This window comes from Ochotona curzoniae, unplaced genomic scaffold (assembly GCF_017591425.1).
Source record: "Ochotona curzoniae isolate NIBS_2020 unplaced genomic scaffold, NIBS_Ocur_1.0 contig_1, whole genome shotgun sequence".
Classification (NCBI taxonomy): Eukaryota; Metazoa; Chordata; class Mammalia; order Lagomorpha; family Ochotonidae; genus Ochotona; species Ochotona curzoniae.
The window spans coordinates 1,382,355-1,401,931 of record NW_024464918.1 but is presented as its reverse complement, the minus strand read 5'-3'; the positions used below and the strand labels follow the sequence as shown (position 1 = coordinate 1,401,931).

At 42.7% G+C, this 19,577-nt stretch overlaps 1 protein-coding gene across 1 annotated transcript in view; it reads left to right on the top strand.

Annotated features, from left to right (window-relative positions):
• PCDHAC2 (protocadherin alpha subfamily C, 2) overlaps positions 1-19,577 on the top strand; it is a 41,456-nt gene that overhangs the window by 11,022 nt on the left and 10,857 nt on the right. The window contains exons 2-3 of the mRNA XM_040975451.1: positions 626-684; positions 3,410-3,498. Coding sequence (XP_040831385.1) covers positions 626-684; positions 3,410-3,498 — 148 coding nt within the window. The remainder of the gene's footprint in view (positions 1-625; positions 685-3,409; positions 3,499-19,577) is intronic.

The window sequence follows — 19,577 nt, the reverse complement described above, 5'->3', positions numbered from 1 at the left end:
GCACCATTTCATGAGAAGGATTAGGTAGCAAAACAAGGTCAAACCCTGTAGTGGTTTGTTTTTCTCTCTCTAGTGTTCGTCTTCAGTGGGAAGTCGAGCTGTCATCAGGAGCTGGCGTTCATCCTGAGTTAAGCGTGGTGCAGTCTGCAAAGCTGGCAGCAGATTGCAGCCCACTGCAGTCCAGCCAGGCTAGCAGGACCTGTGTAGGCAGTTGTGTGTGCCCCATGAGAGCTAGAGTGCTGAATAGAGGATGTTCTCTTCATGGGGTGTTTGAGGGCAAAGCAGTGAAAGTTTTTCCCATCTGCCCTTCCTCTAGTGTTTGGAGAACACTGGTCTGTAATAGGCAAGGCAAACCCAAAGCTGGCCCCTGCGACATCGTGCAATCTCATGCAACCCTAGAGAGCTGATCTAGTTTTCTCCTCAAATGTTATGGAGAGGCAGAGATCATCTTAAAGCTGTACAGGAAATGGCTTATTTGGTAGGCTAGTTGAATACCTGAAAATATCTAGGGAGCAGCTCATTTATGCACAGTAGTCCCAGGGAACATCCTTTTGCCATTTTTTTTGTTTGCTTGTTTTTCCTCCTTTTGCCTTTTTAACCGGAAATTCCCTTTGTGATTTTGCAGCCACGGCAGCCCAACCCTGACTGGCGTTACTCGGCCTCCCTGCGAGCAGGCATGCACAGGTATGTGTTCCTTCTTTCCCTCACTCAGCAGTAACTTGTCCTGGTTCAGATCAGCTGTGGCCGGAAGCTGCTATCAAAACCGAGAAGCGTTAGGGAGGGTCTCTGCCAGGAGGGGTGCAATTACCTTTGTCTCCGTGACTATTCCTTGAAACGCTGAGAGAGCTTAGTGCCAAGTGCCTATCAAATCCTGGCAAGGAAGAGGTGACAGTTAAATCACAGAGCTGGGCTGCTGTGCATTTCCTCTCATCAGAATTTCTAGAAGGAACTGGTTCCAAATTACCTTCATCCTTGTCCAGCTGTATTTTTTATCCTTCCCTTAAAAACTGTAACTAACACTGATGTTTTTGGATTTGGATACATTGTATGCTACATAGTGCATTGTCTGCCTTGCTTTACTTTTTCTCATTGACTGTGCCATCCCATTAACCAATAATTGATTGCTATTCTTGTTTATATTTGCCCCTATTAGAGTCCCCTTGTCTTCCCTACACCATTACTATCTTATTGTCATCTATCTAGAGCCCAAATCTAGCCTATTTTCAATTAATCTAAAGCAATAGCATTACTGCAAGACTGAGATTAAATATAATTTTGCTTTCTCTACTTTGTCTCTTTGACAGTAATTGATTAACTACCATTACTCCTAGAGCTGATCCAGTATCCAGGCCGTGGGGCCACATGAAAGATTCATTATTTGTGAGTGTCTGTTAGTAACTGGAGAGAGCCAAGAAACTGATGATCACTGCCACCAAAAAGATTTTATTTAAAATAAGAGATAAACTCCAAACTTAATTTCTCTCAAAATACTGAGGCAACTGTTAAGTGAATCTTCAGATGCTAGATCAGATGCTAAAAAGAGCACTCACACAGTATGTGTAGGATTAATGAAAAAGATTAATTTTAGCCCATTAAAATGCATTAGATTAAAATATTAGGTATATCACTTCCTTGTCATCTTTTCAAATGAAAAAAAATGTGCTCCTATTCAATGGGTTTCAGTTAAGATTGTGAGGGTATGTCAAAAAGGCTTAAAAGTAGAATTAAGTAAGAAGTTTATTTTGGTGCAAAAATATTTTGAAATCCATGTATATAAGGCATCTTCAAAAAGTTGGTAGAAAATGTGCATGATGCAAATGATATAGATTAATTTCAAATTTTTGTACCAAAAATAAAAATCTTTTTATTCCATATTTACATGAAGTTTTTGATACCTGTGTATTATGGGGTTTTAAATAGCATAAAAATCAGAAGTAAAATGCTGTTTCTTCTTTTAAATGTAGCACATTGAACTTATGCTGGAATGAAGAAGCTAAATAATATTCCTCTTTCACAAATATGGTTAACTCAGCCATCATGTAGGCATCCTTTTGAAAATCAGCTTAAGCTAAACTGGCGCCAAGATAGTTACATCTTTATGAATCCAATTGAGCTTCTATGAAGGTATCTCAAAAAGTCTGGGGAAAATGAAATTAAAATATAAATTTTATTTGGTGAAAAAAAAAACCCTTTTTAAATCCATACATAGTTTTTGTTGAAGACCGCTTAAATAATTTTTTGGTAAGATCTAGGACTAGCTTAAGGATATTACTATTCAGGGGAAAAGGGAAATTCTGGGGTAGTGTAAAAAATAACAACAGATTAGAACATAGTGAGAAAATGTCTATTAGAACAGGCTTTGAAATCAAAGAATATGAGAATATTGATCTGATAGATCACCTTGTCCTCTACCCACTAGAGCAGGTTTGCCTGCTCTATTGCCTCACATTACCCTTTAAATTTAGTCTATTTAAGAATTTTGTTTGCATGATGAACATCTAATTTAAAAGGGTCCTCTCATTTTGATAAAGCTATCGACTGTTATTGGATATTGACCTTTAAATGCCATTTTTTCATCTAAAATTAACTGGCAATCTACTATGTGTTAACAGTAATCACCCATAAATAAATATAGTCATTCCTCTACCTTGAGCAGTTAGTTCTATCTGCTTTGTTTCTGAGGACTTGCCATTCCATGTGTTGTGCCCTGCAGTATTTCATGCTGAATGAATCTCTCTCTTCTGAACTGGGATGTGTAAACTGTAGCGCTCAGGCTGCTGTAGTCCCAGCAAATGCTGAGTGGGTCATTCATGCATAAATGATGGGGAAGAGAAAAACAGAAATTGAGATTAAGAATTAAGTATAAAACTGGAACAATGTAAGGGTTCATTTAGAAGTACAGGAAAAAGCAGAATGAAAAGATAATGAGTTTTTTTCGTAAGTTCCCTTGAATTTTTGAAGTACCCTTTATTAGCACATCATTTTGATGAGTTTTCTTGTTTTTTGTTTTTTTTTTTTTTTTGGTAGGCTACTTGGAAGCAGGGGAAGCTACAAAAGGGACTTTTGAGAACAAACTCTTATCTGCTTCAGCCCTAGGTTGCTAAAGTGGTCTTAGCCATCTGGTGGGCATTCTGCTAGATTTTGCGAGCATCACATGACACTCATGAAAATCAAAATTGTTATAAAGATGGAATGTGTTTGTTGCCAGAATGATATAGCAGGTAATCGGTGATGCTTCTGCTGTTTATGCTAGGTGACTACTCAGTTATAATTGCTTAGATTCAAGCAGGAGCTCAGTGTGTTAGCCGCAGTTCTGCCACCCCAAATGCCAGCAGTTTCTGAGGGTAAAAGGAGAGCTGGAGTTGGCGTTTGTGGTCTAACTGTTCTCTGGGCCGATCTGTTTACTCAGCTCTGTGCACCTGGAGGAAGCTGGCATTCTACGGGCTGGTCCAGGAGTGCCTGATCAGCAGTGGCCAACGGTATCCAGTGCGACACCAGGTAAAGAGCTGGGTCTTTCCATTCTCATTTGGGTTCTGGAAGACAATCAAATGACTTGTTTTTCTAAAACCAAGAATGTTGATTGTCTTCCTTATTTTTCCCATACATATATGATTTTCTTATGTGCACTATTATTTTTATTTTATATTTAATGTTCTTCAAGAGTTGAAAACAGAAAACATAAGAGTAGGTGTGTGTATTTAGTCTGTGTAAAAATAATCAGCCTCTCAAATACTTATGTCACCCAAGCCACACAGATAAAATGAACTGATGGCCTCATACAGAAATGACACTGTTTCCAAAGATCTTTCAATTGAAAGCAATAGAAGCCCACGTGATGAAAAGAGTAAGCAAAGGGAAGAAGGGTAGTAGGTAGGTAGGTAGATAAATAAGTAGAAGTGTATGTGGGAAGTTAGAGAATGGGAATGAACAAATCGATTTTCTCATGGAAGTGAAATTGAAGATTTATTTATTTATTTGAAAGGCGGAGTTACAGAGACATAAGAGAAACAATGAGAGAAAGAGAGCAAGAGAGATCTTCCATCTGCTGGTTCACTCCTTAAATGGCTGTAGTGGCTGGGTCTGGGCCAGGCCAAAGCTAGGAGCTAGAATTCCATTTGGGTCTCCCACAAGGGTGGCAGGGTTGCATGGGTCTAGGCAATCGGGCCATCTTCTGCTCCTTTCCAGCTGTATTACCAGAGAGTTGGACTAGAAGTACAGCAGCCAGGATTTAAATTGACACTTATGGGATGCTGGCATCACAGGTGGCAGCTTAATCTGTTGTGCCACTGTTGTGCCGGTTTTTGAAACCCCCAGATAATCATCAAGTCTGAAGTCGGTGCTGAGGCAAAAAGGTGGTTTATTCAGGTTAGCCTAGGTCTCCCAGCCACCTCCCCCAGCCCAGCATGGCTGGGCGGGGGAGGGGCAGCCGCAGCCGAGGCTGCAAGGATCCACAAGGAGGACAAAAGAAGCGCGAGCCAGAAGAGCCAAGGGAAGGGCCGAGAGCCCAAGCCCCCCAGTTCTTATACATCTTAGGCTATTAATTATACAGTCATGAGTTAGCAGGCTTCTATTGGTGGGTTTGAAACCAGCAATTTTCAAAAAGTACAAATCGATGAGCTATTGGGCTGTGAATCTTATCAAACACCAGGTACCTCCTTCCTGAGGAGTGGTCTGCCTACGTGACCTGCCAGGTGTCACGTAGACTATCAGGCCTGAAGTTCACACAGCCTGCAGCCAAGCCATTAAGGCAGAATCACAAAAGGCAGAAAACGCCTAGGTTCTTCACCACAATGCCAGCTCTGAAAGTAAATAATGATTAGAACCAATGCATTACTCTGAGTTCAAATCAAAGTTGGGTCCACTGATCTCTGCACATTAATATTCTGCAGACTTTTACTGTTTTGATATGGACATTGCCAAACATGATCACTTCACTTTCTTAGTTTGAAGGGTCAATGGGGACCAATTCCTAATCTATAGTTTCAAGAAAGACAATCTGCAAAGCTGGGCCAAAACCCAACAGCTAGGTGAGCAAAGGAAAATTACTGAAATTCATACATCCTTAGCTCTTTTGTTCTTGCTCAATCATTAAATGATGCAGTTTAACTAAAAAACATGGCTTTGGAAGCCTATCTTTATGTAGGTTTTCAGGAAGAGAAGATTATAGGTTGACATGAACCACAAAGATGTCTACCTCAGTTAATAGAACACTGTGGTAATGGTAGTATTTACTAATTCTCCAGCCGTGATATACCTGTTCACTGTGCCAAATTATCACATATGCGGGCTTATTTATTCCGTACAACAAACTTGTTGGTTTATTATATAGGTTTTACACATGAGATATTGAAGATCTGGAAGGTTAAGCAATGCATGTAAGTTCACATAGTGTGCAAATGGCAGAGGTAGGATTCAAACCTTTGTGTTTCTAGCTCCAAATCCAAGTGTATCTAGCACTTACCTTCACAGTACAGCTGACTTGTAAAAATCCAACCAAGTTCAAATATGCACATAACAGATGACAAAAGAATGTGGATGTAAATAAGTCTTTCTAAGAATAGTCAGGTGCTTTTTAAATGATTAGACTGCCCAAGTAATACAGCTAAGGGCTCATATTTGTTGGCAGCTTTTGGGGCTTTGTTGATTATAGTCAGCCAGTATTTGCTATTTTCAAATGTTGCACAATTCAACTATAAGTCACATTTGTCAAAAAAAGAGTTGCACAAATTGAAGCCATTCATTAGAGAGCTAATACTGCCAGATGGCAAGGGGAAGAACATAAAATAAGTTCATTGACAAATCTGCAAGCCCGTTGCCAATGGTAGTGTGAAGTGATGGACGACTGGAGGAGGAAGTAGTTTCAGGTTGCCCAGTGTTGCCAGATGAGGAGGTATCTGAAAAAATTGAGAGCGATCAGTCAAAGCAGTTACATGCAATCATGCCTTACATGCTTGTATTCATGACAAGTGTTTTCTTGTTCACATGGAGAAATTGTTTATCAGTTTGGCAAGACAAGAGCTAACTCTGATACATTTTCCTTCTCATTTATAATGCTGGGTGATGTATAATCCTTAGGCAAAGGTAAACTTAGAAATATCTATTGATTGGCCCAGGTCTCTCTTTTAGATTCCAAAGGATGTTAGAGGACAGATATTTGGTGTGTAGCAGCTAGGATTCCACCTGGAACACCCACATCCCCTATTAGAGTGCCCGGATTCAAGTTCTGGTTTTGCTCCCAATTCCAGCACATCCTGAGAGGCAGCTGGAGATAGCTCAAGTACCCGGGTCCCAGCCACCCTGTGGGTATGTTGAGTGGCAGGGATTCTGGGAAGTAACCCAACCAATAAGCAGCCTTTCCGCTGTCTTTCCCTTACCCGCCGCCCCCCCCCCCCATTTTCAAATGAAGAAAAGGAAGTTAAAAACCTATTTAGGGAAAGGGTCACTACTGCTCCCCTGTGCTACTTACCTTGTAAAACACCTTCTGTCCAGGACTATGCCTGGCTGCTGATGGTGACAGTACAACCTTCTTGGACTATACTGGACAGAACATATATGTCCCAGCTGTCCCCAAACCTGAGCCCCTGAACCAACCATGCTTTTCACCCTCCCTCTGTACTAGTAATAGGAAGTTCAAAGAATTCTCCACTTATTTTTTAATTTTTAAGATTTTTTTTTAACTTTTCAGCTTTAGGACTCAAAATAAGTTCTATGTCTGATTATAAAGATTCAGATTATGATTTGGAGTCACATCTCAGTTGAATTCCAATCCCAAACTTACTTGATGGGTGAGTGTAGATAAGCAGTTTAGATTCCTATTTTCTTGTTTACCCTGCTTGTAAGTTGGATGCAATTAAAATCTTACTCAGTTACAATGAAAGCTAAAGGAGGGACAAAAGGGCCCAAACGTAAGACTTGGCATATGATATTAGTAAATACCTAGTTATCTTATTCCTTCTGTTTGGAATGGTTCTGTTTTTGTGATATGGCCATGGCTGATAATCTGGTGGCTAGAGTTCCATAGTTCTCATATCTAGACCCAGATACAGACTCTGGGTCATGTGACCAATCCTCCCCCCCATCCAGCTGTGCTCTTAGAACTGGAGTGTCAAGGACTTCTTAGTTTCTGCCTGAAGAAAAGGCAAATGCTTCCACTTAACACATTGGCTGTTTGTACTTGGCAGTGGAGCCTGCTTTTCACTGCTTCTGTGGCCCTTGGTATCTCTCTGTGAAGATGCAGGAGCTTCCCAAAGGCCTCTTTCTGGTGTCCATGTCTCCTTATTGTGTGTCTGAGCTCTTCCTGTGGACCAGCTGTTTCCCACTCATCTCATATCAGCAGCACCTGCAACAGCTGCAGCCGGGGTAGGAAAGAATGGGGGCTTGCTTTGCTCTGATCCCCACCCACACCCATGCATTTTCCCCCCACCTCCTCCATTGATGAATGCTGTTCCTTCATTACTAAACTACTCATTGATTTTCACGGGCTAGAACATGCCACACTCTGAAGGGATCGGTGAGGGCATCACCAAGGGGAGATCTTCTGCAGGATAAACAAGCCAGGCATTACTGTGGATAATCCTGATTACTGGCCTTGCTCCCCATGCAGCATCATGTCTTTTGTTTGCAGACTTGAATCAGGGACTTTCCCCCCCATCCCCCCCTTCCCCGCTTTCCGTGAGACGGAGCAGAGGGAGCAAATTAGTTAAACAGGGAGGGCTGGGACTACAGCTACGTGGCTGTCTTCAGATGCAGGAATGTGTTGGGGGGAGGGGCATTAAAGGACGAGGCACTCACATTACAACTTTTTTGTGTGAATGCCCTGTGATTTTAATGAATGCTCTCTTGTGATCTGTCCCCCAAGGGAATCCAGGGAGCTGATAAAGACTGCCCTGGCCTGCCTGCCTGCTCACCCAGAGAATTGGTGGGGCTTCTGTGGTCCAGGCTGCTGTGCTACCTGCTATTGGCTCTTCTAGGGTTCTCTCTCTGCAATTTATGGGATTTCAGGGCTTGCTGAAGGCAACAGTGCAGTTGGCCTTCTATATCTATCAATTGTGTACCTGTGAATTCATTTGATAGTTGATAGAACAAAGATGAGGAGGGGTGAGAGTTATATCTGCTCTAAACTTATACAGACTTTTTCTTGCTATTATTCCCTAAACATTGTACTGTATCTACATATCACTCACATTGTGTTAAATATTACAAGTAATCTAGAGGTGATTTAAAGTGCTTGACAGATGTGTCTATGTAACATGCAAATATTGAACCAAAGAGGCTTGAGCATCAGCAAATTTTTGGTATCCTGGGGGCCCTGGAACCAATCCTCCACAGATACTTAGGGATGAATGTACTATCTATTTCCAAGAAAGCTTGGGGAATTTGAAAACACACAACAATCGCCAAAGATAACATTTGCTTGTTGAGCAACACCCCAGGAGATCTGGGACAGAAAAGTGGAAGATTAATTAGATAGGGGAGGCCACTAAGACAATTAGAGAACCAACCTTAGTTTGCAGGGAGGAGGCAATGGTTCTCAGAGCATGGCTCCTCCAAGGAGCAGCTCCTCCCACCCTGCCTAGAAATACAGTTTCAGCACCTTCCCTAGTGAGTTTTAGGAACAAGTCAGAAATTATGAGTGGGGCGCCCCAGTCTGTGGTGGCAAGTCTTGTAGGTGATCCTGGTATACCCTAAAATTTAAGCATCAGTCTAGAGAAAATGCTTTTGATACTGTCTGATATTTCTGGAGGCTTAGGAACTGTACAAGGAAGACACATTTAACAATCTCTCCTCAAACCCAGAGAGATCATGGCTGCAGGTTGGAGCCGTGGAGTCACAGTGACTCCCCTTGAATTTTGGCTCTGCCACTAAGTATGCAGGTGCTACTGGGACCGTTTCTTCAGTTTTCCAATTCGCAGTTTCATTCTCTGTAAAATAGAGATAATGATGTTGTCTGTTATTACAGGGATTAAATGCGATAATACATATAGATTGAAGGACCTTAGGAAAAGTTGTGGAAATGTTTATTATGAAAAAAAAATACGAAGGGATTTCAAAATGTTTTGCATTGAAATACTTTTTTTGTAAGGATTTATTTATTTTACTTGAAAGTCAGAAGTATAGAGGAGGATGGGAGAGATAGTGAGAGAAATTTTCCATCCACTATTTTATTCCTCAAATGGATGATGTTGCCACAGCTGGGCTGGTCTGAAGCTAGGAGCCAGGAGCTTTGCAGGGGCCCAAGTACTTGAGCCATTCTTCAGTGCCTTCCTAGGCCATTGACAGGGAGCTGGATTAGAAGCGGAACAACTGGGATGCAAACCAATACCCATTTGTGGTGCTGACACCACTGGCTGAGGATTAGCATGATATGCCACTGTACTGTCTCCAGTAAATTTATTTTTTAAATTCTATTTCCATTAACTTTTGGAAATATCCTTATATTGCAAACCTGATAGAAATAAATGTTTAAGTGGCAGCCATTTTGTTTATAATTTTATAAGGAATAAATAAATTCTTCAATTTTCAAATTTGGTCACAAGTTCTTCTGAGAACTCTCTGTGGGAAGACTATTACAGAGAAGATTTTTAAAAGATTTTTTTAAAAAAGATTTCTTTCTTGATTTGAAAGTGAGAGACAAGAAGAGAGGGAGCAATATCTTCTGATTCATTTTCCAATTAGCCACAATGGCGAGCACTGGGCTAGGCTATAGGCAGGGGTTTCATCCAGATCTCCCACATGGGTGGCAGGGGCCCAAATACTTAGGTTGTTTTCTACTGTTTTCCCAGGCTTTTAGCAGGGAGCTAGAATGGAAGTGAAATGGGCAAGACTTGAACTGTGCTTGTATGAGATGGCAGTGTTATCATAAGCTGCAGCTTTGCCTGCTATGCCACAATGCTGGCTTATATAGGGAAGATTTTGAAAAACATTCCTATCTCTTTGTCCCCTTGGGCATTGTTTTTTCCCTGATTTTCCAGATCTCTTTATTCTGTAAAAAATGGACAGATTTTGTGTGCCCTAGTTTTATAGGGGAATCCCAATTTTTCTAACAAAATCAGCTCCTCAGGGGAGACTCTTTGCCCACTCCATCCCTGATTCTACCTCCCCCTTTTCCTCCCCACCTCCCACCCCGGCCAAGAAACCAGGCTCCTTAAGTTTTGTGGAATCCATTTAGGAGCACTGTCAACATAAATTTTTCTGTTACATGAGTAAGCGCAGCCTAGGGCCTTGTTGGAGAATTTAGAAAGCATGCTGTTCTACTAACCTGTTCACCCTTAACTTCTGCTGTTGCCATGGCAATGGCAGTCCTGGGAGGTGTGTGCATATCCATATTAGGAAAAAAAAATGAGAGCAGGGAATCTTTGTGAGTGGGGCAGCTCCCTCCTGTCTATATCCTCCACACTCACCTTCTGCCTGATAGCCCAGGAGCACCAGCTCTACTCTGCTTAGCAACCTCTTGCTGGGAAAGTAAGTCCTTGGAAAATGTACTGTGACTTTCTGGGGGTCTGTAGCTCATCATGTTTGTTGAAGCTCTCCAGGTAGGTCAGGATGAAAAGGAGTTTTTTTCTGGCCCGGACTAAAGGGAAGGAGCAAGATGCTGTGAAAAGGGCAATGAGCATTCTTGACCTAGCAGGGTAAGGAATGTCCAGACCGTGGGCTGGGACCTATAAGAACCATGAAATCATTTGGTCTGGCCCTGCCATGGCCAACTAACTATAGGCAGGTCTCAAAATTCAATAAATCTAGAACAGGCTAATTTTTAAGTTGATAACTGTGTATGGCCCATGAATGATGCTATTAATATCCACATGCTGCTTGGCAGGAAAAAGACTCCCCATTCCTGACAGAGAAAGCCATGAAGTTTAAAGAGTTTAATGGTTCCATCTGTGTATGACTTTCTTCATCTCATTTTTGAAGCTATATTATTCATTTATTTGAAAGAATTACAGAAAGAGAAGGAGAGACAGAGAGCTATCTTCCATTAGCTGGTTTACTGCCCTGATGGCTGGACACAGTGATCAGGGCTAGGCTGGCCAAAATCAGGAGCTAAGAGCTTTGTCCAGATTTTCCAAGTGTATGTCAGGACCCAGGTATTTGTTTCTGCTAGACCATTAGCAGAGAGCTGGATATGAAAAAAGAGGATCCAGGACATAAATTGACACCCATATGGGATCCTGGTTTCCCAGGCAGTGGCTTACCCACTCAAGCCACAATTCCAGTCCCTCTCAGTCTGCTTCTTAGAGTACTCCAAATTTTCCATTTTTAGTGGCCGTGTACATAAGACTGGAATGATTTCTTGGTTTTCTGAAGTCAATCAGATAACCTCCAGAATAGTTTTTTTCCCTACCAGTTTTGCAGAACTGTATCCCTGGACAGAATACAGTCAAGGCTGGAGTCATGATACATAATAAAAGAATTTCTCCTATGATGGTAGCCCCAAAGAGAAATGGACACTCGGATGTAGGCTCTGGACACACATTTTGGAGGGTGTGGGGAGGAACAACAGACAGCACATACTGGATTCAGTTTCCTTTAAATCCCCCAGAGGCAGAGGTAGAGAGGGAGGAGGAGGCAGGTTAACGTAGGGTTGGTAAATAAAGGTGCCTTGGAGTTCCTTGTGTTTTCATTGATCCCATCCTTGTGTCTGTTACCCTGGAGCAATGTGGTCTAGACCTCAGAAAAGTTAGTCTTTTGTAGGAAACAACTTTTGAGCTTGCATGAGAAAACCACACATTTGATCCTTTTGTTTCAGGATGTGGCATGAAACAGGGGTGTGTCTGAATTACCCTCCCCCCCCACACCCTTCCTGAGTTCTCCACACACCTTGTTTTCTTGTGTGTGTGTGTTTTTTAAAGATTTATTTTATTTTCATTGGAAAGTCAGATATACAGAGAGGAGGAGAGACAAAGAGGTAGATCTTCCAGCCATTGATTCATTCCCCAAGCGGCTTCAACAGTCAGAGTTCTGCTGATCTGCAGCCAGGAACTTGGAACCTCTTCCAGGTCTCCCACACTGGTACCGGATTCCAAGGCTTTGGGCCATCCTCGACTACTTTCCCATGCCACAAGCAGGGAGCTGGATGGGAAGCGGGGCCTCCAGGATTAGAACCGGTGCCCATGTGGGATCCTAGTGCCTGCAAGGCAAGAACTTTAGCCATTAGGCTACAGCGCTAAGCCCTATACCTCTCCTTTTAACTGAATTTTTAATCCCTTCATCCAAAAAGAAATTCAAATTTCCTCTGATGGAGGGTCTAGTGTCCCAAAGGGATAATGGAGAAGGCAGGAAGGTCAGCTTTGTCACCTGTTCAGCTCAAAGCTCACAGGCTGTGATGTGTTTTGAGGGCTTTGTGGAAAAGGCGAAAATGGCGAGTGTTCTGTGGAAGATTTGCTGGAATTGTTGAGAATCAGAGGTCTTGGAACCCTTCCCCTGGAAGTGATTGAGCAAGAAGAATCAGCTCACGACCCTGGGTTGACAGCAGAGAAGTGGTGACGGTTTGTCATTGCTTCAAGGTCCCTAGCTCCAGCAGTCCTTGTCTTTAGCCCTACTGGTATTAGTAAACTAGAAATTAAAAACCCATTCCAGTGACAGCAAGAGTCTTTCCTGGCAATCTCTTTTAGAGGCATGCATCCCAGATTCCCAAGGAACTTGAAAAATTTATCTTCACTGAGACAATTTTAACTTCACAGTTGAGAAGGTCATTGGCTAATCTAGAGAAACATATTCAGGTCAAGCCCTGGTTGGAGACAAGGGCCTCCAGGGAAGGATCAGATGATTGTTCATTGCCAGAAAACCTGGCAATGTGTGTATGGATTGGAGAAAAAACTTTCTGGGCCTCAATAAGCAACCCTGCCTGCAGTAGTCCATCTCAGGGAATGGGCTGGCAACTGGGAGAAGTCAGTTCTGAAGATGGTATTATCAAAGGAAATAAGGTGTGTAGTGGCGGGGGGGGGGGATAAGGTGGGAGAGAATAGTTATGTTACTATTAAAACAGGACACTGAGATGTCTCTGGAAGTCAGATTCATGAATCATAACTATATGGGGGCTGGTATGGTGGTACAGTAGGCTAAGTCTTTGCCCGCAATGCTATATCCCATATCGGCGCCAGTTCAAGTTCCAGCTGCTGCATTTCTGATCCAGGTCTTTGTTAATGTACCTGGGAAAGCAACAGAGAATGGTCCAGGTGCTTGGGCCTCTGCACCCATGTATGAAACCAGGAGGAAGCTCCTGGTTCCTGACTTCAGCCTGGCTCAGCTCTGCCATTTGGTCATTTAGGGAGTGAACCAGAGGATGGAAGCTTCTGTACCTCTCATACTGTCTTTGTAACTCTGTTTTTCACACATATGCAAAATCGTAACTGTTGAAGATTATGGTATGGAATGTAACTTTTAAGAACTAAGTTTGGGGGGCCCGGCAGCATGGCCTAGCGGCTAAAGTCCTCACCTTGAACGCGCCAGGATCCCATATGGGCACCAGTTCTAATTCCGGCAGCTCCACTTCCCATCCAACTCCCTGCTTGTGGCCTGGGAAAGCAGTCGAGGATGACCCAAAAGCTTTGGGACCCTGCACCTGTGTGGGATACCCGAAAGAAGTTCCTAGATCGTGGCTTCAGATCGGCATAGCATCGGCCGTTGTGCTCACTTGGGGAGTGAATCATCGGATGGAAGATCTTCCTCTCTGTCTCTCCTCCTCTCTGTATACCTGACTTTCCAATAAATAAATAAATCTTAAAAAAAAAAAGAACTAAATTTGAATCTGCAAGAAAACAGGAATAAGTTTACAATTGGTAAAGCTGTACCCTTTATCTGCTGAGTCCCAAAACAGTATGTGCAAACCTCTAGATTATACTGCCATTGAACGTAAAACTGTAAAGCAAACAAACTTTAGAAATAAATAAATCATGCTTTACAGAAACCCTACATAAGCAAGCTTATTGTTGGTAGTCCAAGAAAATCCATAGCTGGGACTGACTTCTGACATCAGACAGCAGCCGTTACTCGAGGCAGCATCAGGGACTACACTGAGCAGTGGTGTGATGTTTCCTAAGTTTTCTTTTTTGTCTTCTTGACTTTGCATCATCCACACTGCTTTATCCAAGAACAACTTATTACATTTCTGTGCTATAGTTACCTAGAGTCCAGTGAACACCCTTGAAGGCTCCATAATGAGAGTGTTTACTTTAGCTGCACATCAAACTGCAAGCCAGAGTCTAGATCTGGGGGATAAGAGCATCACGAGGTGTGTCCTGAGACAGACACCTTCAAGTCCGTGCCTGTGTGATTAGTTCTGTATTCCATGATGAACCATGGGATACAGATGTTCTTTTCTTTTCTTTTCTTTTTTTAAAGATTTATTTCTTTTTATTGCAAAGTCATATATGTAGAGAGAGAGAGAAAGAGAAAGAGAGAGGAAGATCTTCTGTCTGATAATTCACTCCCCAAGTGACCTCCACAGCCAGAGCTGCACTGATCCGAAGCCAGGAGCCAGGAGCTTCCTCCAGATCTCCCACGCAGGCGCAGGGTCCTGAGGCTTTGGGCCATCCTCTGTCACTTTCCCTAGGCCACAGGCAGGGAGCTGGATGGGAAGCAGGACCACTGGGATTAGAAGCAGTGCCTACATGGGATCCTGGCATGTTCAAGGCCACCATGCTTGGCCCAGAAGTTCTTTTCTCTTAGCTAAAGCCTGTTAGCATAAAAAAGGGCCATGGAGATCTTTTTTTTTTTTAATGCCTGCCTGCCTGCCAATGGGTGAGGGTTGACCCTCTTAAAGGAATTAATTTATTTGAAAGGCAAAGTGATAGCGAAAGAGGGAGAGGCAAAAATAAAAAGATCTTCCATCCGTTGGCTCACTCCCCAAATGGCTGCATTGTCCAGGATTCGGAACCAGTAGCTTCATCGAGTTCTCCCATGTGGTTGCAGGGGCTTTTCCCCTGTTCTGTTGCTTTCCCTAGGCCATTAACAGGGAGCCGTATCAGCTCCTTGTGTCACCAATACGTTGGCCTGTTATCCCTGCAGTCAGTGGTGCTGTGTTTAATCAGTGCTCCTTGTCACATTGATTGCCTTCTCTTAAACCCAGCTTCTATTGATTCTAAATACTTGCCTTTGGGAAATTTCTTTACAGAAGATGAGCTTTCCTAGGGATTTAGAAATGTAAATTAGCCTCTTTGATCTTTTCTCACCCTGGGCTGCAACCTTGCTTCCAGGGTAATAGCCCTCTAAAGGGGTGTGATTTGAAGGGCACTAAGTTGATCCTCAGAAAACCCTCCCAGGCAGGTGCCTAGAACTCCACCATTCACTTTTTAAAGCCCTTTCTCTTCTCTCTTTCTCTCTCCCTCAAAGATGCTTTCCTTGGCTTGACTTCAACACAGAATTATGTTAGAAACATCTGTGTTTGTATGGTCATCAATCACTTACTGAGTATTTCCATCAGGATAGGCCCTGTTCTAGGTCATGTGAATAGAATATTAAATATGACCCAGTCCTGTCCTCACCATCTCGTAGAGAAGGAAGATGTGAAGAAGTAAATACTACATACAGTATGGTGTGATGAAGACCGTAACAGTGTTACACACAGGCAGATCCAGAGAGAGGAAAGGGAGGCTTAAGTTAGGTTTCATAATTCCTTAAATTTCTTGAAAAATTCAAAGTTTCATCTTATGCTAATAGAGAGCCACTGGATTTATTTATCTATTTATATATATTTATTTGCAAATGAGAGTATTTTAAGCTGCCTTAGTTTGATCAGGGAACCTTCAGGAATCTGCCTATACTATGTCAAGATGAGCTTTCAGCTTAATGATTTTTTGGTTTCCCAGCAAGGACTGAAAATTTCAGTGTATACAAATGAGGAATCAAGGAGGGTGAATATAACTTTTTAAAAAAGATATATTTATTCTTATTGGAAAGGCAGATATACAGAGAGGAGCAAAGACAGAGAGGAAGATCTTCCGGCCATTGACTCACTCCCCAAGTGGCTGCAATGGCTGGAGCTGGGCCAATCTGAAGCCAGGAACCAGGAGCTTCTTCTGGGTCTCCCACTTGGGTACAGGATCCCAAGGCTTTGGGCTGTCCGTGACTGCTTTCCCAGACTGCAGGCAGGGAGCTGGATAGGAACTGGTGCCCAAATAGGATTCCAGCACATTCAAGGCGAGGACTTTAGCCACTAGGCTATCGCGCTGGGGCCCTTTTGTTTGTTTTAAGATTTCTTTTTGAAAGAGTTAGAAAGAGAGATGGAGAGACAGAGTTAGAGAGAGGAGAGAGAATCTTCCATCTGCTGGTTCACTCCTCAATAGGCTGGGCAGAAGCAAGGAACCAGAAACTCTATCCTCTCACACAAGACTAGCAGGGCCCCAAGCACTTGGTCATATTCTGCTTCTTTCCCCAGGCTATTAGCAAGGAACTGGATCAGAGGCAAAGCAGATGCCAACACTGCAGGTGGCAGCTTTATATCCTATGCCACAGCCTTGACTGTGCCAGCTCTGCTATGCTAGTCCCTGAATGCAACTTTTGAAAAAAGATTTAAGACAAGACACTGACCTTGGAAATAGCTGTAGGTAACTCTGGTGGACTTGATCTCAAAATGTGGTGAGTGAAGGGTGATTTTGATTAAATTTTGATTTTGCCTTAAGTAAGGGATTGTGGCATCGTATAGTACTTCAAATCTCGTCTAACCAGTACATAATTATGTAACCTCAGTTATTAATGAATAAGAGAGGAAAACCTGTAGGCCGTTATAAGGATTAAATGAGATGATGTATGCAAAAGCTTAGCACAGTCCCCAGCTATGGTAAACACTCAGAAATGCCAGCACAACTACGGTTGCTCTATCTAATACTCTGGTACTTAGCACAATGCCTGCCTCATAGTCAAGGGTATTCAAAATGGTTTCACAGATCAAAGGGAATGGTACTGAAGTGCCCAGAGCCAGGGGATCCTGGTGGTGCAGAGGGTTCTCTGGATATCTTTCACTCCTGCTGCTGCAGTGTTCTTCCTGACAGCATCTCCATTTTATGCCCTCAGCGCAGGGATGGAGCGAGTTGTCTAGAAATGGTTGCCGAAGGCTGAGAAGTGACACAGCAACACAGAGCCTGGGATTGCTGCCAGATTGTCAGCAGCACAGATTGTAGCGTGAGGGGGGAGGGGAGGGAAGGAAAATTTGACAACCCAACCGAAGCCAGAAGCCGTTTTATTGTTAGGCAAAATGATTATACCTCACACCTTTGTGGTGGGGCAGACAGTAGGAGCCCTTGGGAAGACTCACTGGGAAGAAATGGTTGTGCAGAAGGGGTCTGTGGTACAGGCAAGGCTGGTTTCATGGGGTCCTGCTTGCCTTCCTATGATGCTGTCACTGTCTTGAGGTGCTCCATAATTTATTAATGAGGGATCCCTGTTTTCATTTGGCACTAAGTCCTGCAAATTAAGTAGCAGTTTCTGGGTCCAGGCTGTCTGGGACAGTGATATTTTACTGAAGCTCATTTTGGAGCCATAGAGAATCCGTGTTCTTTTTAATTTCTCTTTCTCTCTGATTTAATTATAACAGAAACAAAAAATCATGACAAATTAAATTTTCATAGAGCTAAAATAAAACGAGTAGTGCCTCACTTCCTGCTTCAGTCATGCTCCCCAGAAATAACCAGTACCAATAGTTAGTGTATGTCTCCTCACATTTTTATAAGTATACATTTTAAAGTAATGTATTGAAATATATATTATACTGTTTAATTTACTGAAAATATAATCACCTTGCCTGTGTGCATATGAAATAACACAGCATGATTCATATATAAAAATTGATTTCTCACAATCCCACTCTTCTTTCTTTATTGAGGAGGTAAATGACCTCAGAGCTCCTGTGATCAGAGACCTAGTAAGGTTAATGTGATTAAACAAGTTCTTCTTCTTCTTCTTCTTCTTCTTCTTCTTCTTCTCTGAGAAGAAAACTTCGGTGGGGAGGGGTGGATAAAGGCCATAGACTGATGGTATGGAGCAGGGTCTGGGCTGGGTGAACTGCCTCCTTTGCAGGGCCCTGGGGAACAGCTCCCTACCTAGCAACCATTACTAACCTGGCAAATCTCTGGCTAGAAATCTTCCCTGGCTCTGGGGAGAGGAACAGAATTTCTGGCCAAGAAATGGTCTCTGGAAAAGGGAAACTTGTGGGAGCAGTCAAAGTCCCATTAGAGGAACACTGGCAGTTTTGCTTTCCGTATGAAAGAGTGGGCGCCCCTTGCTTAAAGGGTGTATAATAAACGGGGTGAAGTTGTGACTCCAACTCAAGTCTGTGTGGCCCAGAACCTGCGTATTAAGCATCCTGTAACCCTTTAGGATATAATACCTGGTAGGACAAGGAAGATTCCAAGAAGGACTATAAAGGGAAGCTATCCTGGCTAGATCTGGGGGAACTTTGGTAGCTGGGGAAATAAGGTAGAAACCACCAACCAGACAGCCCTAGCCCTGTTGAGTAGCAGGGGTAACAAAACAAACAAACAAACAAACAAAAAATTCCCCTAAAGCTGACTTTTGGAGAGCTAGGAAGGTTTGAAAGCAGCCATTCCAGTGTTTGCATCTGAGCTTGCAGCACAGATATCTTTATACTCTTAACCTAGAAATGGCAGAGTTATTCTGGGCACAAAACAAGAGCTGTGGCTTTAAAAATATGCCAAGTGTGTTTATCTCTTCCGCTCCAAGATGACTGAAAATTAGCCCAGCTGCAGTGCAAGGCACCAAACAGCCGCACAATCTTCCAGATAGATACTTTCCAACCGAACAACGAGAAACACACAGAAGCAGTAGTGCCAGCAGCCTCTGGGTAACACCCTTTCCCAGCTGCTTTGGGGATCAGAATAATGGGCCTGGAAGTCAGATTCAGCTCTGTCCTCTTTCCTATCCCCAAGACTCCGCAATGAATGGGAAAAAAAAAATGAGAAATCAGTATAAGCATAATTTTTTGAGCTTCATTATCAAATTTCCATGTGATTCAGGAAAAATTATCTTGCTGTAATTTAAGTCTTCAGATTTATTATCTAAAGAACAAGACCATTTTCACACTGGGAGGGCATAATGGTGCAGACAGTTAAGCTGCCACTTGGGACACCTACACCTCCTTACGAGGCCTGCATCCTAGCTCCTCTGCTTCTGAGCTAGCCTCCTGCTAGTGCATGTGGGAAGCAGTAAATGATGGCTCTCAAGTACTTAGGCCTCTGCTACCTACATGGGAGACCTGGATGGAGTGCAGGACACCAGGCCCAACCCTGGCTTTTGTGGGCCTTTGAAGGAGTGAACTAAAAGATGAAAGTTCTGTCTCTTTGTCACTCTGCCTTTCAGGTAGTTGAGAACAAATGAACAGGCATCTAGTAGCTGCTTTAAGGGAATGAATAAACAAAGGTAATTAAATTAATTGTGGTAAGTCAAGGCTGGATTTATATAAGAATGCAAGAGATTAATAAGCTGCCTCACCCATAATAAGCAATCAATCAAATCCTTAAACAAATGAATGAATCTCTGTAGCTCTGATCTCACAAATAGAATCTAATGGGTTTTTATGCTAGGCACTGCTAAATGCTCTGGAAGGATAATTCCATCTAATCCTA